The sequence below is a fragment of the Plodia interpunctella genome, chromosome 4 (genome assembly GCF_027563975.2).
Source record: "Plodia interpunctella isolate USDA-ARS_2022_Savannah chromosome 4, ilPloInte3.2, whole genome shotgun sequence".
NCBI lineage: Eukaryota > Metazoa > Arthropoda > Insecta > Lepidoptera > Pyralidae > Plodia > Plodia interpunctella.
Genome location: NC_071297.1, coordinates 8,204,724 through 8,224,136, shown reverse-complemented (window position 1 = coordinate 8,224,136; position 19,413 = coordinate 8,204,724). Strand labels below are relative to the sequence as shown.

General features: G+C 34.7%; 1 protein-coding gene across 1 annotated transcript in view; it reads right to left on the bottom strand.

Moving 5' to 3' along the window:
• The window catches only part of Tmtc3 (Transmembrane O-mannosyltransferase targeting cadherins 3), a 137,960-nt gene extending 133,911 nt beyond the window's left edge, over positions 1 to 4,049 (bottom strand). The window contains exon 1 of the mRNA XM_053744166.1: positions 3,341 to 4,049. Within this exon, the coding sequence (XP_053600141.1) occupies positions 3,341 to 3,643 (303 nt within the window). The 5' untranslated portion in view covers positions 3,644 to 4,049. The remainder of the gene's footprint in view (positions 1 to 3,340) is intronic.
• Positions 4,050 to 19,413: the final 15,364 nt, after the last annotated feature.

Sequence of the window (19,413 nt, the reverse complement as noted above, 5' to 3'; positions counted from 1 at the left end):
TGTATCCTGTTTGCTCAGAATATAGCGTTACTCAGCTGACTCGGCACACAGTAAGCTGACGTGTAAAATGTCGTTGATCTCTTGTTTAAATACTTAGTAATCCCGACGACCCGATCTATTGTGTTTTGTGGGGCGCCCTTCGCTGCGCCTTGAAATTTGTGAAATGTCGACGAGATTTTTGCTCATTTGTTGACTTTTTCTTTCGACTTATGTTAATGATGCAGGCATGATTCATCATTTCATGTCGGAATTAAATTTAATACATGAATGTAAAAACTCTTCGAGAGTTGTGGAAGCAGAAAGGAGAGGCCGTGGGACACAAAAGGCTTAAAAAATGTTATTGTTATTTCCAATATTATTACTTTTATTTTTACAAGTATTTTACAAATTACAACACTAAATCTGAATCATGGTCAATTTATCAGTATTTTATTACAATCTTTCCATCGTAAATCGCGATTAAATAGATTTTATCCTTCCCAAATAATAAAACCAAATATTGCTCCGGTGGATCAAAAAAATCGTCTCTCAAATACATATGGTGGCCCTCATCTGTTCCTTAAGATGAGGATGAGGATTGAGGCCGACAAACGCTTTATCTGAATAATCACCCAGCAGCCGTGAATAGGGAAAACAATCGCTAAACTCTTTCCGACAAACTTTGCCGAAAATGGTCTGTTTACGAAGCGAAGGGAGCTTCCAATTTTGGAGATTTGATTGTTTGCGGAGCTACTGACAATAACATTGAGCCTTGAACCTCTCACGAAGCACGTAGTAACTGGTTATGAATCTTCACGGTATGTATAAGAAGAATTTTAGGAAGCTTTAATGTGTTCTAAGTTTATGTAATTGCTGGAATACAAATTTATTTTATTTTAAAATCTACATGAATCGTGTTTCTCGCTATACGAACAGCGAAGTTCATTAATTCTGTTATTTACATACCGATTCTCATTATCGTAATTAAGATAGGTGGAATAATAGTTAATAGCCATCTGTATCCGATCTCTTTTTTAATTTTTATGGGAAGGACCAGCGGCGGTAATTATAGTTATTAAAAATGGCTTTTACAAATTTGTAATACATTATTTTTCTATTTACACGGACTATTTCAATTATTAATAAATCATTAACATGGTTAGTGTTTGAAACGATATTATTTTTATTCTTACTCAAGAAGTTATCCGCAAATCTATCAATAAGTCGGTAAAAGTTACGAATAACCATTTTCTTTCATTTACATAGCTCAAGTATTTCGCGGCAATTTCCTCTACCTCAAGCACCGTTTTGGTCGTAATTGCGCTTTAAGGCCGTTAAACACTATCGACTTGTAGTTGTTCTTGTTTTTACTGCCATTTGCCCTAATGGGCGTCAGCAGACACATTACTGCATCCGTTTGAACATTCATTTCATTCTCGTGATTGGATTGGTAGACTCTGGAGACTCCAGCAATTTCAGATACGTATTAGGCGGGTAATGCAGCGTGAACGAGAATTCGTTAGTCTTCGGAAGCCCTTAATCCAACCTTTGTGAGATTTACTCACGTGCAGGATACTAAATGAACAGGAGATGAATGATTGAAAAGATTTACATTTGAATGGTGTGCTATTATGCTGCTCATTATGTTTCAAATAACGTTCAATTTTTTTTCCAGATTGTTAAGTGAGATAGTATTTAAGTATTATTTTTAAATGTGGTAGAAGAAAACAAAATTTCTGTAATCATTAGAACTATGTAATTTCACTAAGCTATTACCTTTATTTTTAGTCTTCGTTATGATATGACATTTTATTTTTTAAATATACTTTTTCTTTCGTATTGTTTTGTACGAAATTTTGTCTTAGTAATTTTCAGTACAATTCAGTGTACAAAATATACCAATTGGTAGTTCTAGTTACAGTGTTTTTCGTGTCCGTTACTATATTCACTCTACCAAATACTATATCATAAATTCTCATATTTACCTAATAAATTGTAATCTTGAGATGTAATTTAGGAATCACACACTCCAACTCAAGCAAGCGCCATTTACGAGCTCCACCCAGAAGCCTCGCGGCCCATTCAACGCTCACACTGAATACATTTGAATGAAAGAAAGAGCGATTACTTTGATTATTCTTTCTCACAATGCCAAGCCAGAATGCGTTCTCATTGTATCTTTGAAGAATATACTGCCGAGGATTAAGACATAAATATTTATCAAACTCACAACCCAAATGTTCATGATCCTTATGCTCTTCGGATTTCAAAAGAATATAGATTATAAAAAAGAGGTCAATCGAAAAATAGCTGTTTTTTCTATGATTCAATAAAATCCAACTCCATGAATTCCAAAGTTTTGAAGTAAATATGAATCATTTTAGCAATACATTATTTCGAACCAACAGTTTTCTTTTCCATTTCTGAAACTTTCCAGCTTTTGTTCAAAAACTTAAGTTTTTGTTCAAGTTTTCTTGGAAACAGCGAATGCAGCTATGATAAATTTTATCACATTTTACAGTTAAAATGTGGAAAAATAGTGAGTAGTAAATGGAGGTGGAGCGTGTAATGTGCACGGATGAAACATTCATGATGATTACATCCATAAATTTCCCAGCAACCTACACGTAAATGCTTGATTTATGACACCAGCACAGAGGTAATATGTCGCATTATTTTGTGTTACGGATATATTTAAACTTAATTTCAGTATTGCATTCTATTTTACATTCATTTTATATTTCACATTTGTGAGAGCAATATTTTTTAAGTTTACAATGATTATGATTAAATTATTTCTTTATTTTATAGTCTAACCTACATTACCTGCCAGCATAATCATAAGAATTAAAAAAAAAAGATAAATGGAATTGGGGTTCATCACGATCCACGCGGAAAAAGTTGTGCAAAGCAAAAAGTTATTTATGAGCAGGCGCCGCCGCCGCTCTCGTAAGCCTTGGGTTGGCCATTAACTTATTCCTGTTTCAACCACAAATAAAAAGCCTTCGAGAACAATATCAGATATAAATTTATTTTTTCGTTATCAACAGCCTTTGAAAAAGCTTCTTCTATTTGTTCTAAATATGGTTTCATCTTTATCTAAATGATAAGTAGGTATTATATTGATGATATGAATATTTTACACTATTTTAATGTCATACAATAAACTTCGTTTTATATTTATGCTTTATACAAATAAGAAAACTTTTGTGTTTAGCTCTGTATTTTCCACGTAGCTTTTGAAATAAACATTATATTGAGCTCATTCAAGGAATAGGGTTGCGAAAAGGATCCCTCTTCTTCGAAAGTAAAGTTCAACAAAATATAATATTCTATATATCTAAGGGCGGCATGCCCTCACCTTGTGAATTGGAGTTCCCCAAAAGTCATTCAGGAAAATATTCGTTAAAGGCGTTTGTGGCCTCAAGTCTCTGTTCTCCTTTATAGCACTGATGTCGTCAAAGACGAAACCACAATATAGGCAGTTGTGGTAGACCAGTATGCAGGCTAGCACTAAGATGGCTCCTAGTCCTCGACGTGGCGGTTCAGGGATATCTTCTGCCAAGTGATTCTGCGCTCCAAGACGCCGTCTACTTCTGCCAGTTCTAGTTCGAACCGCTGATACCACTCCTCCGAACCTACACACGCCACTCACGCGGTCCATCGTGATTATGAATAATACCAGATGCGTAATTAACCTATGGAAAACACAACACTATCCAAGTAACTCTGCTTCTAATTCCCATCATCATTAATAAACAGGCGTCCCAAGTCACCTGGAATGTTTTATGAGCAGCTAGCGAAAACACGATCACGAACAGAACCGGGACTATAAATTTCGCTACACGAAATCAGGGACTCAAAAACATGTAATTTCTGTATAATAGCACATAAGAACACTAAAATTAAGGTATTTCTGTTAATGTTTAGGTTACGACCGAGCACATGTCACTATTTTTTTTTCGAAATCATTTCATTTGACATTTGTCATGGTATTATTTCGTCGCGCGCGGACACACCTGCTCACTGGGCCGGTTCGCCGACAACTGCCGAAGTGCGACGAACAAATGCCGCGGCATGTCACGTGACCAGTCGTTTTACTGCAGGTCAGGCCGAGATAGCGCATGCGTGCGTATGAGGTTAGCTGGCGGCAAAATATTTTTGTCACACGGGGTGCTGAGCGAATTTTAATAATGTGCTTGTGTCATCTATCTGAATAGGTATGCTGCATTCAATATATTGAAATAAAAGTCCAAGTAGGTCGTATACTTTATTGAAGTTATTTACGTAGTGAGTTTTAGGTAATAACTCTTTTGATTTAGTGTATGTTGAGAAAAAAAGTTTTTTAAAGCAATAATAAGTGATTTTGGATATTTGGTCTATAATTGTCAGTAAACTTTTGTAATTAATTTACTGTTTTGACTGGCATTAATAAAGACCATAATTTTTGTGACGTTTGATTTGAGTGCAGCAAGCAATATTATCGCAATTTGATTACTGAGTGCGCTACGGGCGCATGCTCGGCGCGGGGCGCGGGGGGAGGGTGCGAGGGGGAGGATAAATGTTGATGACGACATTTGGTTCAGGGGAGACTTGACGAAAGTACTGGGATCCTACCCCTTATTACCCATGCAGTAGTTTTTGTAAATATATCTGGTGATGCGAGGAAGTTCTTCGTATGATTGGATCTCGTCCGTACTTTGGGTGTTCAACATGCGTCGTAGGTACTTTGATATTTTTGAATATAGGTACTTAAAGAAAACAGTTACAGCTCTGAACAAACTTCATACAACACAGTCAAATATGCTGAATGAAAAAATAAATAACAAATATAAAATGTACACTCCAGATTATTAAATAATTATTTTAAATAGATACCTAAATACGAGTAGAGTGTCCGATTAACTCATGTCAAATGTTTGTGGGACGAGGTGTAACCCTATATACATTTCTGTAGTCTGAGATATAATATAAATTGGAATTGTTAGTAAAATAAATAACAATAGTATCTTAGACGTTGGAATAGAACATAATGAAAAACTTTTTCAATTTATGTTTCATTAAAATTAACAGACTTTGAGCAAATACATTACATAAATTTCAAGGCATCAAAGTTATTACACAATAATTATTACTTCGTGCTGTCTTATGTATCTGGTTTTATTAGTTTTTAATGAAGTGAAACTTTTGGTATTTTATTATTGTTATGAATTAACTACTCCATTTATTTCTATTTCCCTAAAAGCAAATAAAGGCAAAAATTAATAGAAAGGGAAAGATATTTAAGTGAAATATTAAAAATATTAGGGAATTGCTAATTATTTTTTTATTTGTATATGACAAGACAAGGAAAAAGTGTATCATTATTCAAATATGAAAAGTACGTTTTATTGTCCTGCTTTCATTATCAAATACAAAATGGAGATTATACGGAAATTATAATTATTTTCATCATCATAATGTCAGTCATAGAGAGTGCACTGCAAGATATTTATCTTGGATATGTCCAGCAGTGCACTCTTCACAACAAGTTGGACGCGGCCATTTCTTTATTCAAATAAAACAAATTGAAGATGTCATTTTGTTGAAACGAAGATTACTTGTACAAATTGCGCGGGCCCTGATTCAGCGGGATAATGTGTAACAATTATATCATTCGGCTTACAGGGCCTCCAAACTACGGGTCGCAGGTGCCTTTATTGTCATTTGTCAGTGTTACCAGTTGTTTAGACAGAATTAGTTTGTGTACCTGTTTTGTGCTAGTTTTAGTATAGGAAAACAGTAAATATTTTTTCATAACTTTTCATATATGACATATAAAAAGTTGAAGTGAAAAAAACAAAACAACTTATCGTTAATACTCTTGAAGATAAGTCGTTTTGTTTTTTCACTATCGAACATTACAATATTTGACTTTGACAGTACGGAACAACACATACTAATTGCGTAAACAGAAATATTCCCCTGCCACAAAGATACTTTTTAAAAGCTTTTATTATTAGTCTTATCGGCGTTTATTTTGAAATTTCATGCATATTTTTAAAATAAATTTAAATTTAATTTCAAAAGAAACACCTAACTGATTAAAAGGTGAAAAAGGAAAATGGTAGGTCACTTGATACGAAACGAATTGAGAATTATCATGGAAATTCCATGATATAATTCCATGATAATTCTCAATTCGTTTTGATAGAAAGAAGAAGCAGGAAGACCTGGACCAGTACGCTAGTACTAATAAAATTATACTGACAAACTATGTCTAGGTGCGTCTAACATGCAACGCTACACACAATTATATCATATTATACAATATACAATATTTCATAATTGAGGCCAATTTTAAAAACGGGAATTAAATCGGAGCTTACATTTTCCAGTACTCCGTCCGTCAAGGGACGTCGCGTCGCCTGCAAGCCTTATCCTGCGGGAGTGATAGTCCTGAAAAACCGGGGCTCCCGTGATTGATGGGAAACCGGGAATAAACACACCCTCACGTCCAAAGCAATGGCCCTCAGGTGGACCCTGCCTTTTTGTTTTAAATCTGAAAGGGTAATATACTGGTCGGAGATCAGCGTTCTTTTGCGATCGTGATTTTTTTATTGGTTTAGACTTATATTGTCTCTAAAACTTGTAGAAATTTTAGAATGATATGAGAAGACAGTAACAAACATACACATAATTATTCTCATGAACATTTTTTGTAATATTTAAACACCTCCGCTTAGTTAAATTGGATGGTGGGATTTAATGTAAACTTTGAAGTTATCACGACTTAGTTAACCGAATTCATATTTAGGGTCGTAGGGAAGTAAAATTTTGTTTTGTTTTCAAGCGATTGTCGACTTAAAAAACATATTTTTGTGTTTTGTATGTGCAAAATGAAGAGTTAAAAGCGCAGTGGTCAGCGCACTTGGCCTGTGATAGTGGTGGTTAAGTCACTCTCATGATGGTCGGTGATTGAATGAGTGATACGAGTGACCAAAAATGTATTATCGTAATCCGTCATTCGCAAGGCGGCTGTATTTTCAGTCGTTAAAATTCGCATATCCGCAATGAGCCCGCGTGGTGGACGATGGCGTATACTTCTGCTGCCCCCCTTCCTTAGGGGTGGACACCCTAAGGAAGGCAGCAGGAAGCTCTCAGCAATGGGTGCGTTGAATGGCTATTGATGATGGGGTATAAAATATTGTCAATATTTGAAAACATTGACAATATATTTTAAACCTGGTAAATATGCGTCACAATAGCAAAAACGAGAAACAATTCTTCAAAGTGTTGTCGTGAACTGAGTGGGTCGATAGGGAAATAACTACCCATTTTAATGAGGTCTCCCATGTCCCCGTTCCTAAAGTGGGGTAAGGTGAGAATGGAAACTTTGTGTGTGCAATTATAGGTCAAGTTAAACTGGTTTTACTGCAGTGTTAGGGCATGGAATAAGTAATAGTGATACCTAATTAATAGAAGGTTCACTCTTAAAAAGACATATGAAATCGAGAGCACGAGCGTCTATGTTAAAATTTACACTGCATCCTTTTATTTACGCATTCTTAAAACTCACAAAATCAATATCTATTGCGTGGTATTAATGTTCATATTCATTCATATTCATTAGTGTTGCGCTCCAACTTTATATAGGCTCCACATAATCGTCGACACAGGGGCATGTAGGTTACGCCGATCGGAGAGATACCGACGCGAATGCATGAACGTAGCGTTGTTTATTTACCGCAATGAAAAATCAGCAATATATATCGAATCCGCCAAAGTTTAGCGTAGATACTGTTCGCGGATAGGGTGGAGAGTTGGTGGTGTTAGATTTGTCTACCGGACAGGCGACGCGGGCGTTGACGTCGTAAAGGAATATAACTCCTTCCTTGTGGGGTGTAATGGTTATCGTACCTAAATTCCAGAGTGACGCCCCCTGGAAGGGTAATTTGCGTGCAGGAACGAAGTTTGTGCTAGGTATTAAGACGTACTCGTAGCTCGCAATTAGTGAACTGTTTTTCTTGTTTATAGAACGACTAATACTCAGTTTCTACGTTTAGAAAGGCTTTCTTCGAATAAAAACCGATTTGCATAGCTAATTAATACCGTGTCCTTAATGCTTCAGAGATTTAATAAACAGTTCTTTTATACAAATTATAAAAACGAAGCACACATTGTCATTTTTATACTTTGCAATTTTAGCATCTGGAAAAAGAAATTTGTTTTCTGAACGCTTGAGGTGAATACACTGAAGAAATTACCATACATACAAAAACTGTTTTCAAGCCTGAAATTAAGACAAATTACTATCAAACTACAAGAACAAACACAGCACTCAACGAGAGCGAAATCGCATTATCCGCCATTATCTTCTTAAAGTTGTTCATGCGAATATTTAATTTGATTAAAAGCGTTTGAGTAATTGTGACCGCGACGCGATCCGCGCGGTGATAAATCAAAACTTTGCCATTAGTCGTGTCGAGAGCGCGGCCGCGACACCTTGGGATTGACTATACTCCTCTTGAAACTATAACATTTGTCCCAACAACAAGCCCCTCTATCAGAAACGTGTAGTGAGAGGGACGACTCGGAAATAATGGCCAGATGTATATTTTCGAATGGAATTCAGCATATCTGCATCAAGTCGATCGTTGTTGTGACTCAAAACAAAGCGACAATGCAGATAACGGCAGGGACATATTTGATTGAAGTTGTTGGCATCTACCGGGTAACTCATCTCTCTGCTACCTCTCTGCTTTCAAATTCTCGATAAAGATCAACGAAATGTGAAAATTTTGGGATTTTTGATGTGCAGTGGGCAGTGGGCACATCATTCACAAAGTGCCATGTCTAATGTGTCTGTTCGGGATTTAGTTTCATATCACTTACTAAATTGAGAAGTTATATAACTTGAAAGTTTATTGGTGTCGTTCTGACAATCCGCCAGGGAAGTATCTTATGGGGTACTCGATTGTGATTTAGGAAAGTGTCCGCTTAGTCAGCTAAGTGTGGTCAGCCATAATGGCAGATCTCATGATATTATTATTTTTTCTCCTTATATATAGAAGGTACTACCAAACAAAGACAACTGGATGCAACCAAGCCAAACCAACCAACTAGTCATAGCAAGAGTTTACATGGATCAACTAGGGATAGTTGTACAACTTCAGTTCTTTAGCCAAGTTTATTGTCTCCAAAGTTTTATGACTCCCAACCCTTCGACCTCGTACATTACACGTATCAGTAAAGTGATGCATTACCCCGAGATATTAAATTTTTATGAGCATTTCTATGCTCGAGTTAAATTGTTTGGAGTCTTGTATCGCGTAAAGTTTTACTTCATTTGAATAGATATTGACTTGGCAAATAAAGTATGAAACGAGGTAAGCGACTTATCGTATCGTCATGTTTTTCGAGTCTTTTGTTTCCAGTGTATCCCTATAAGTGAAAAGTTAAGTTATAATTATAATTTTGTTATAAATATAATTATAAATTTGCAAAGTTGTATCACGCTAGTTTGAATATCTAAATGGCAGAAGCCAACAACTGTCGTTAGATAGCTGTAGTCATATAGATCTTAAAGTCTAACAAGAATGTGTGATACATTGGTAGTCGCCCGCTTGTGAACTCAAAGGGTACAGACAGGGGTACCTGTAAAGGGTTCGAATCTGACCAATTTTTATATAGTAGTTTTTATAGACAACCACATTTACCACCTTATGAGAAGAAAAATATCATGAAGGAACGTACTTAATTGTTAATGATTTATCAGCTAGTGTGTGAAATGGAGAAGGCAATGGGGAAACCCCTGCATTAATACCACTCAGAAAGTCGTCATTGTATAATTCCACATAATTTCCACGAACATGAGCCTTCAAGAATACGACTATAAAAAGGAGAATGGTGTTAGCAATTTCTAGACATAAAATACCTTAAAATTTAATTATATAGATAATTGAAAATATTATTTATAACTAGCAAGTACACAGCGTTCAAGACGTTGAAGAGCCGACTGAACTATAACAATGGGATTAATTCCAGCGACTTGAAAACGTTCACATGAAACAAGTGTCTGAAATTGCTTAACGTATACAATAGTGAAGCTACAGAGGATAGAGGTAAAAGTATTGATCTAACTTTGTCAAAGCTATGGTATTAAAGTATTAGCTGACAGGAGACCTTGAGATGAACAAAATCTTTTTATTCTCTGCTTAGCCAACGAGGTCTTTGGAGAGTTACCTCACCTTTGGTTCTTCTACTAGCATTTTTCATCCAATTCTTAATCGTCACTTTGTAGTGGTCCCAAAATCGATACAAAGGATATTCATGTGGGACTTTGTTGATCCTAATCACCAGTACTTGCAATAAAAGACATACCAGAAGTTTGATTGTTCACACTTTTCTTAAACAAATCTGTTGATTCTTTATTTTGATCATCAAGTTTGATGTATTTGCGCGCTTCTCTAGAGATAAATTTGTTCGAAAACTTGCTGAATGTGAAAAGTTTGAAGCTCACTTCAATCCATTACACGAGTGAAATATTTCTTTGTTTTCTGCCTTCAGTGCGGGTCGAAGCGACCTTACAAATCAGAAGTTTACCATTAGTAGGGTTTGTTGTATGCGTGCTTCCGCAACTTTCCTCTCCGCGACAATATATCTTTAAAGCTTATCATTTCAAGATAAAAAAGGACAGTTTTCTCATTACAATGTAACAGTGGAAAAGCATCTTAGGTTTCGGTATTATATATTTTCTGACCAGAGCCAGATGTAGTAATTACGTTCATTTGAGTTATCAATTTGGTAACCAATTAGTGTTTCTGGCAAATTATTCCCGTCTACTCCACAAAATAGTGCGAGTAACACAAATCTTTTCTCATGTATAGTGACATAGGCCTTTAATATAAATAAGGAAGAGGAAGCTATAGACTGATCACATGTTGCTCTGTCTCCATACACCGTCTGCCGTGATTGATGGAGCGTATATTAAATAAACCGCCCGATATTACATTTCAAACATACCATTTTCTATTACATTCAAGATTGATCGACGCGCATTATGAAGACTACGAGCTAAACTTTGATCCGTTCTATCTGTGGGTAAGCTCTCTACTCACTTATCAACCCGGCTAAAAATAAAGCATAATCAGGATACTCCTATTAGGACGAAATGCTATATGCAATCAAGTTTAAACATATCATGCTCAATAACTGTACATTGACACTGAAAATTTGAATTTAGAGTTGGTTAAATTAATAAAGGGAAAAATACCAACTGACAAAGGCTTCATAGATTGGTTCTGAACAGATAGGTACTCTGGTACAAAAATTACCTCTACTACATTTAATAATCAACGCTTCTTTGGCTCCACTATATTGGTACGACGGTTGCCTGCAAAATGAAACCAATTTCTATGTGCAGCTTTAAATTTAGATCAAAACACAATGAAGGATTTCAATTCAATCGTAAAAAGTTCAGCATGTTGCAGAAAACAGATTAATTAAAAAGAACAAAGAAAACAGAAACAAAACTGATACAAGAATGTTGAAGACAAGAAACACACATTAGAGGATTCTACTGAACTTACACGGACATCTATTTCTACACATAGGTTCACTTTGGTTAAGCGGAACAGTCGAGCCACTCTCAAAAATTTCAATACTTCGACCTATAGATATATTTTAACAAAGATAACTTCATTTTTACGTTCTTCTTTGTTTGTTCTTTAAAAAGCAACCTTATTTAGTCATTACATGGCATAACTAATACATTTGATATCTGTGAGTAAAAGCTTGTATTTATTTCTCATCCCAAAATTTGATATTTCCATGCCACGTTGCGGTAGAGGTGTGATCTACAAAAATAAATTTAATCTGAAACATCTTCATCATCATAATCATGTATTTTCCATTATTATGCCAATACTACAAGGTGAGATACAAGAAGAAATATAAAAATAAGAATGAAAAGATCCTACAAATTTATTCCTATCCTTTGGAAGACCCAAAGAATATCACTCGCCATCTACTCGATCAATTTGAAGTTCATCTAAAATCTTTTCCAAACTTTCTATACTGAGATGTTTTACATAAAACTAAAAATACGTATGCGAGACATTGTTTAAAGGAAAAGTATGTAAATAAGTTTGGAATCATAAATATGGATTTTATGTTGCCACAGTCAGATGAAAAATATTTCATTCTAAATGTTATGTTATGAAAAATGATATGATTGATATAATTTATACATTTCACTATGGTTTCTAACAACCACTGAAACTTCCGAGTATTCTAGAATGAAATCTACCTCTCTTTAATCTTGTTAATTGAAAAATTGCTAGAAAGGGGTTAGAAGCTTTATAACTACATCTATACACAAGGTACTCAAAAAATATTTTTATCAATAATTACATAAAATCTGTACGGGATGGATACGACACAAACAATTCCAAACAATTACCACTTCATCTAATTCATCAATAAACAAATCACCAAACAATAGAATAATGGTATGAGTGCATTCGACATCTACACGGCTATCAATACCCGTCCTCACATTAGCAGCGCCCGTCAATTAATAGTTCTGTCAAGGACAACGTCACCCTCCGACGTAGGGCATGCCTCATTAGGCCAGACATTCCCTGGCAAATTACATAAATGTCCCTCACTGCTGAAATGATCGCTGTGTTTGTTACGATCATTAATAAGGTTTGTAGTTGATCTCTCTTTTTTAATTAGAATAAAAAAAACTATGTTATATGAATTGTGTGTGGCTTTTGGCATAAAAACGGCCGATTCTTTCATGTTTGATATCTGATATAACTTTTATGAATTCCACGCCGAATGTCACGCCGTGTCGTTTGTATCATTAGGATTTACATAAAGTATGACCTGTACTTTACTGAGTAAATATATTACAATGATCAAGTAAAAGTTATCTAACGCCATTAATATAAAAATAGTTATATTCATTACTATTTTTATATTAATGGCAGAATGTGAGTAAAATACGTCCAATAAAGTTGAGAACCGGAGACAATAGAAAGGTATAACAAAGGGATGTCGCCGGGCGATGAATCAAAGGAAGTCATCAAAATAGATAGGGTCAGGTTGCACTTCTAAAATAGTTCCAACTTTAACATCAAATCAAACTTCTGCAAATTCAGGCGGTCCAAATTCATTGTTCTTCCAACATTTGTATGGTGAATGGACAATTCGGCAAGCCCGCTCATCGCAGAACGTATTCACTCGACTAGTTGAGAGGACCCCTAACGGGAAAGTTTTGATTTAGTGCTTATAGCTGTCCCAGTCGGTAGAGAGCCCTCTTTAAACTTCTAGCCGTGTAATAGAATAAAACTGTTCGAACAATGCCCGTGGTACCATTCATACCATGCTTTGGAAAAACATTAAGCCACGGACCCACTGAAGTCAAAGCGCTACGCTCAGAAGCGATGTTATTAAGACATAATTATGTCTTGTTTCATAAAAGTCTCCTGGAAGGGGCAAGGTCGAAGCAAGTTGCCATTCATGAAATTCACTTTTGAAGAAAGGAGAAATAAACACATTAAACAAATTGAAGACCGGATAATTATTTTTTGAAACTTTTGGATTTTATTAAGAAAACTTTGTTGTGTACAGTATGAACGCAGCATAGGATTGTCGCCTTTATAGGAATGTAGAAACTTATTGGTCGCGACGCTCCGGGACCTAAATGTAATGTTACCGTCGAATGAATATTCTAAACTGGCTGAGTATGCTGAACTAGCGATTCGAATCGTTCAGTTGCATGTCCCGTTTGGGGAATCCAGTCAGCGTTTTTGTATTTTGTGGGTTATTTATTATTGAACACTTTCCGATAACGTTTACGAATACATTGTGGTGAGATTTAAATTAAAATGCTCGCATTTTTGTGCAGCATTACCTACTTGATTTTGGAATAGAAAATATACCTGAATCATTTTTATTGTGTGCAATAACCCTTCGTTCCTTGCTTTCATTGCTGTAACAGTTGTCATTAAAAGCGTTGGGGTAAGATAAAAGATCATTAGCATTTCATTCGCAAAGATTCAGATCTTCTATTGTTATGCTGTTTTGTCTTTATGCTATGTCTAATTTTTCATAAATACAAATATCGTCGGTGGTACTTTTGTTATTATTTTGGCTAAAAAACTTATTTAAATAAGAGACAAAAATATTAACATGCACATCGTTCTTTGTTTTGTAATCAAATGCGATGTTCGACACTTTTAAACTTATGTTCGATTTTTACGCTTGTTCTGTACAAAAAAACTGTCCGTAATGTCGTGGAACCCTCGTGGAACATCGAATGTCAAAAATCAGCATGCCTTTCGAATTTCAGTAGGTAGGTAGGTACTAATCATCTGTCAACATTCATCGACAATATTTCAAGAAGTGAACGAGAAAAGCAATATTGTCGAGTCCAGTCTATTTCGGACTCACGTGAATCAGACAATCTACCTTTGATTCTTCTTGCAAGTTTTACAAGTTTTGGACACATCGCTCTTCACAACTTATAACGAGTCGCTATTGACTCTGCGCTTGTCGCAAACTACCAACTTGTAAAGCCTTATTTAAACAACTAAAGTTTTTGCAATATTGCTATAGAGATTTACTTTCAGGAGTTTACACGGAGATCGTTGAAGTTGAGTGATAGTTTCCTGAAAGTACTTAACACTAAATAAGATAGTGTAAACAGGAAACTCTTCTGCATAACAAGTTCCCTGTCATGACCTCTATGCGGTGGTGATAGGAGGAAATTTTGTAGTAAACTACATGTAGATCGATAAGTACTTAGATGAAAAAAAAAATTAAACTTTGGTTTACATTTAAACTAAATGGTATCTATATCAGGCAGTTTTATGTAAAAGGTTTTATACTTGCGTTCAATTTACTTGAAGGCCATCTAGTTGTTATTCTATTCGGTACACTAGAGTACTGACAATTTACACAACACATACGCATACTGAGTTACTATGCCTCGTCCTTTGTTTCATCGACTAATTATTTCAATTTAAACACTGATTAATCATTTTTCATGAGACACAAATTTTTCATAAGAAAAAGTACTCTAATAAATTAACTTATCAAGAACATTGTACAGAAAATATGTAGGAATCCTTTTTATGAGGAAAATATATTGGAAAATGTTTACTCCCTCGCGTTCGTTGAACCTTCGTTGAACGCAACAATTACTGCTCTGAAACATGTTACAAACAACAAAACACGAGTTATTAAGTTACTTCATAGAATAAAGTATTAAAAGACAGTAGAAGTGCCAAAAATATGTTTACGTTACGTTTTTTGATGACTTACGTGCGGAGAGCGAGTTTCAATTCAAACTTGAACATTTCATTTAAAAACTGCATATGGCACTTTATTTCCAAATCCTATAAATATGTTATTCTATTCCACAAAATCAGGGTGGAATAAATATTTAATCTAACAGGAGAGTACAGTCTACAGCATATCAATCTACTTAAATTCACTGCAAATTGGCCGCTGATACCGTGGCACAAAGATCGTTGTAGGATAAATAGATGTGTAGTCGACTTTACAAGACTACAAGTTGATAAATAAGGAATATAACTTGAATTCCACTCACGTTCCTATGTGCTCCCCTTTTCATGTCATCCTGCTGTCAAATTATTGAATCTTTGTGACAAACACACCTGAGTGTTTTGTCGCTGACGCGGTGTTTTTGGATGGAATTTATTTATTTTACAAATTATATGATACTACATAGCTTTTGCCCGCGGTTACGCCTGCGTGAATTTCCCATGAGAGCAGTTATTTTTCCTGGATGAAAGGTACCGTACTGTCTTTATCGGTACTTCAATGTACATGCTTGCAATCAACAAGATTGGTCAAAGAAACAAACTTACTTTCGCATTAATAATGTGTATGTATAGAACATAAACTTATACATTAGAAAATAAAACGTTTCGTATACAAAATAGTTATGTATGCATTAATTGTGTGATTGCTATTTTTCTAATGAATGTTTGCAAATAAAAATTTTGGAAGAATAGTTTTAGGTAACTAGAAACTCCTAACTGTACATTATGTAATACCTACCTATTCGGCGGTCTTGGTAAAACAAGGAAACAAAATCGAAACTTTTTAAAATATTCAATTCCAAATCTGACAATACATTGACGAAGTTTATTGAAAATTTCAAAATTAAATTGTTTACCCATGAAGTTGAGGTAACCTCCTGCGTTATTCAGCTGTGATATTCTCAGGGTAACAAAATATGTTTGTATTTATTTTACCCTTTTATTAAATAAACTTGTTTCTGTTATTCTTCAACATGAATTTAAAACGATTGTGGATTCGGAAAATGATGAGTAAATAAATAATGTTATTTATTATATATGTAGGTAGATATCATTGATTTCCTTAAATCCTCAATTCATCAAATTATCCAGAAAAAAGCTTCATTTTCTAAATGTTACACCTGTAACGTATAAGACAACAAAAAAGCTAATTTGTCCAACTCGCATTTCAAAATCGGCTTCGGCAAAAACGGCCAAGTGCGAGTTGGACAAATTAGCTTTTTTGTTGTCTTATACGTACCTACTTTGAGGTCTATCTGAAAATCTTAAATACTATAAAACTTCTCTCTCATCTGAGCGTTTTCTCGGTTTCTTCCTCAGACATTGAGCGTCGGAGCCCGGGGACCGCTCGCTTGTCGGCATCCCTAGATGTTAGACCATTGACATAAATCATCCTTCAATACATTACGCCAGCACTTTATAGGTGTGCCCCATCACCAGGCGAAAACGTCACAGTGAGACATTTCAAAATTAATTTCAAAATGTATTCAAATTTGAATAAAAATCAATACTTATCAAACAATAATAAATCAAAATATTTAAAAATTACTGTGTCAAATGGTCAAGAAATCCGGAACTGAAACCCACGTTCGAAAACACAGTTAATATAATATAGCCTATTATTACCACACTGAAAGGTTAAGTTGAAAATGTATACTTAATTTCGATATTAAGGTAAATTAAATCTCTTTGGTATCTGAATACATCGTAAAATAGGGTAAAGTGCCCGTCGAACAATTTAATAACATTAAAATGTCCAGTAACGTTCGGGAACATGAGTTAATATTGTAATCATTGGAGGCTATTATGCACAGTTAATTATGTAAATTGAAATAATTAATATACCTAATTATTTGGAAATAAGTCTCAGTGATTTCAAAATGATGATAATTGATAGATATGTCAATATTATTTATATAACGCAAGTAAATATGACTTCATACATTCATTGCATGCTTTTGAAATCAAAGAGACAGACCACTTGTATTGTTAACTAAACTCTAAATTAATCTTAAACTTTAAAATTAAACTTAAATGAATCTTAAATTACTATTGAATTTTCTATAAATACATATATATGTTATGTATATATACATATGTATTTCTCAATATTTTAATGACCTAAGATATCTTATGTCATTAAAATAATGAGAAATTTAGTTTAAATATTACTTCTAAATTAAATTTTGTGGGATTTGTTTCGCCTTTATTTGTTAATAAAGTGAATTAAAAAAAAATATATTAAAAGTTTTAACGAAGCTCGACGAGACACAAAAGAAAATTCATTTTTATAGCTGTAGTAATTGCGTGTCTGCGAATGTGTTATGCTGCTCTACCTTTTCAGCCAGTACTCGCTCATGTGTTTCGGGTATTGTATTTAATTAAGCTTTGTCCGCCCTTCGCGTAGCTGTAGGTACCCGTTCCCGGAGTTTTACTACGTGTTATTATTCCCAGGTACTGTTTCAAATTACTGAAAGATGGGGGTAGCTGCAGAATTTAATTATCTGCCGCGTATTACCTCCATGATTGCTGCAATACGATGTGTTATTGTTCACCTCTTAATTCTGGGATATTTGTTCTGAAAATGTTTTTATTTTTTATGTAATTTAAAAATTTTCCTAGTTTATTCCTCGACCGTTATCGTCGAAGCCCATAGAGTACGCTTTTCTTGCTCTTGTCAACTTCGCACGATTTTCGGCACTCTAAATTGGAATCGTCCTACTTGCACACAAATTATTGGCTGAATTTAAATGGACAAAGATTAGATTAAGTTATATATAATTTAAAACCAATTTTTTTATTATATATATTAGTGTCATCAAAAAATGTAATTTTGTACAACTATAAAATATACTTTTAACCAGAAACGAGTATATAAACCTTCGGGAATAAATGTCACTAATTATGAAAACTGCGTTAAAATTATTTGCGTTGTTTAAAAAAAAGTGCTTAGAAATAAACAGACGCGGAGAGCGACTTTGTTGCTCCTGTCAAATTTTAATGTCAACTTTAAACCTGCGCGCCGCCGCCAATAAGACAAAATGGCATACTTGGTGTTGTTGTGCGCACGTTAAAGTTATCGTCAATATTAACTGGAGCAACCAAGCCGTGATACACAATATTTAATACAGCTCCAGTGTATTCAGTGATTGAACAAACAACTGTTGAAGAATCAAACAAATTTGACCACCCATACTTGGAACACCTTTCAGAATTTGTGATTCCCCAAAACAATCATAATAAAGCATATATTTATTGTACTGGTTATAAATATGGAACTCCCCGATACACACGAAGTCGAGATTGGATGGATATGCAATTACAGCAGTGCCGCGGGCTATCCTTAAATATTTGCCAGTCAGGGGTTCCTTATCGTAACTAGTTTATTATGTAATCACTGTTTGTGTTTCTGTGTTGTAGGCAATAAGAGGAAGTATTATAGTTAGATGTATAAAATCTAAATTTAAATAATGAGATGAGAACAATCGACTCGAGCGGGGTTTTTTTGTCACATTTTTTCTTATTTAAAAAGTGTGACATGTGTCATTTATATGCCTATTCCAAATTTGCATGACAGACTGACATTTTTCCGCATTTATTATATTTATATGTATTCAAATACGAATTGTGGAAGGATTGAAACTGAAAACAAAATAAATTACTATTAAAGAGCGATTGAAAGTCTGTAAATTGAAATGATCATATGTAAAACGCGTGAGCATTGATCTGTGAAATGGAAAGCCTGTTGGGAATCGAATAGTTGCTAAATGAAGATCAATTAAGGAAATCGAATAAGGAGTTAAGGGCTTTGTGGGATGAAGTTGAGGGAAGCAGCGATTATCTTTGCGGTTGAAACTACTTACTACCTTATCTATAAGGTTTTTATACTGTACATTTCTGTGCCAAAGTATAAAAGCTCAAATTATACAAGGAAACGTCAACTTTTAGGATGAGTTGCATCAGTCAACTTTGACGTTAATTTTAAACTACGTAGTAACGCAAATTACACCATTTTATCTAAACGACGGCGTCGCGAAGTTAAAGTTAAAGTCAACATTGACACGAGCAACCACGACAACACGGAGCAACCGAATCG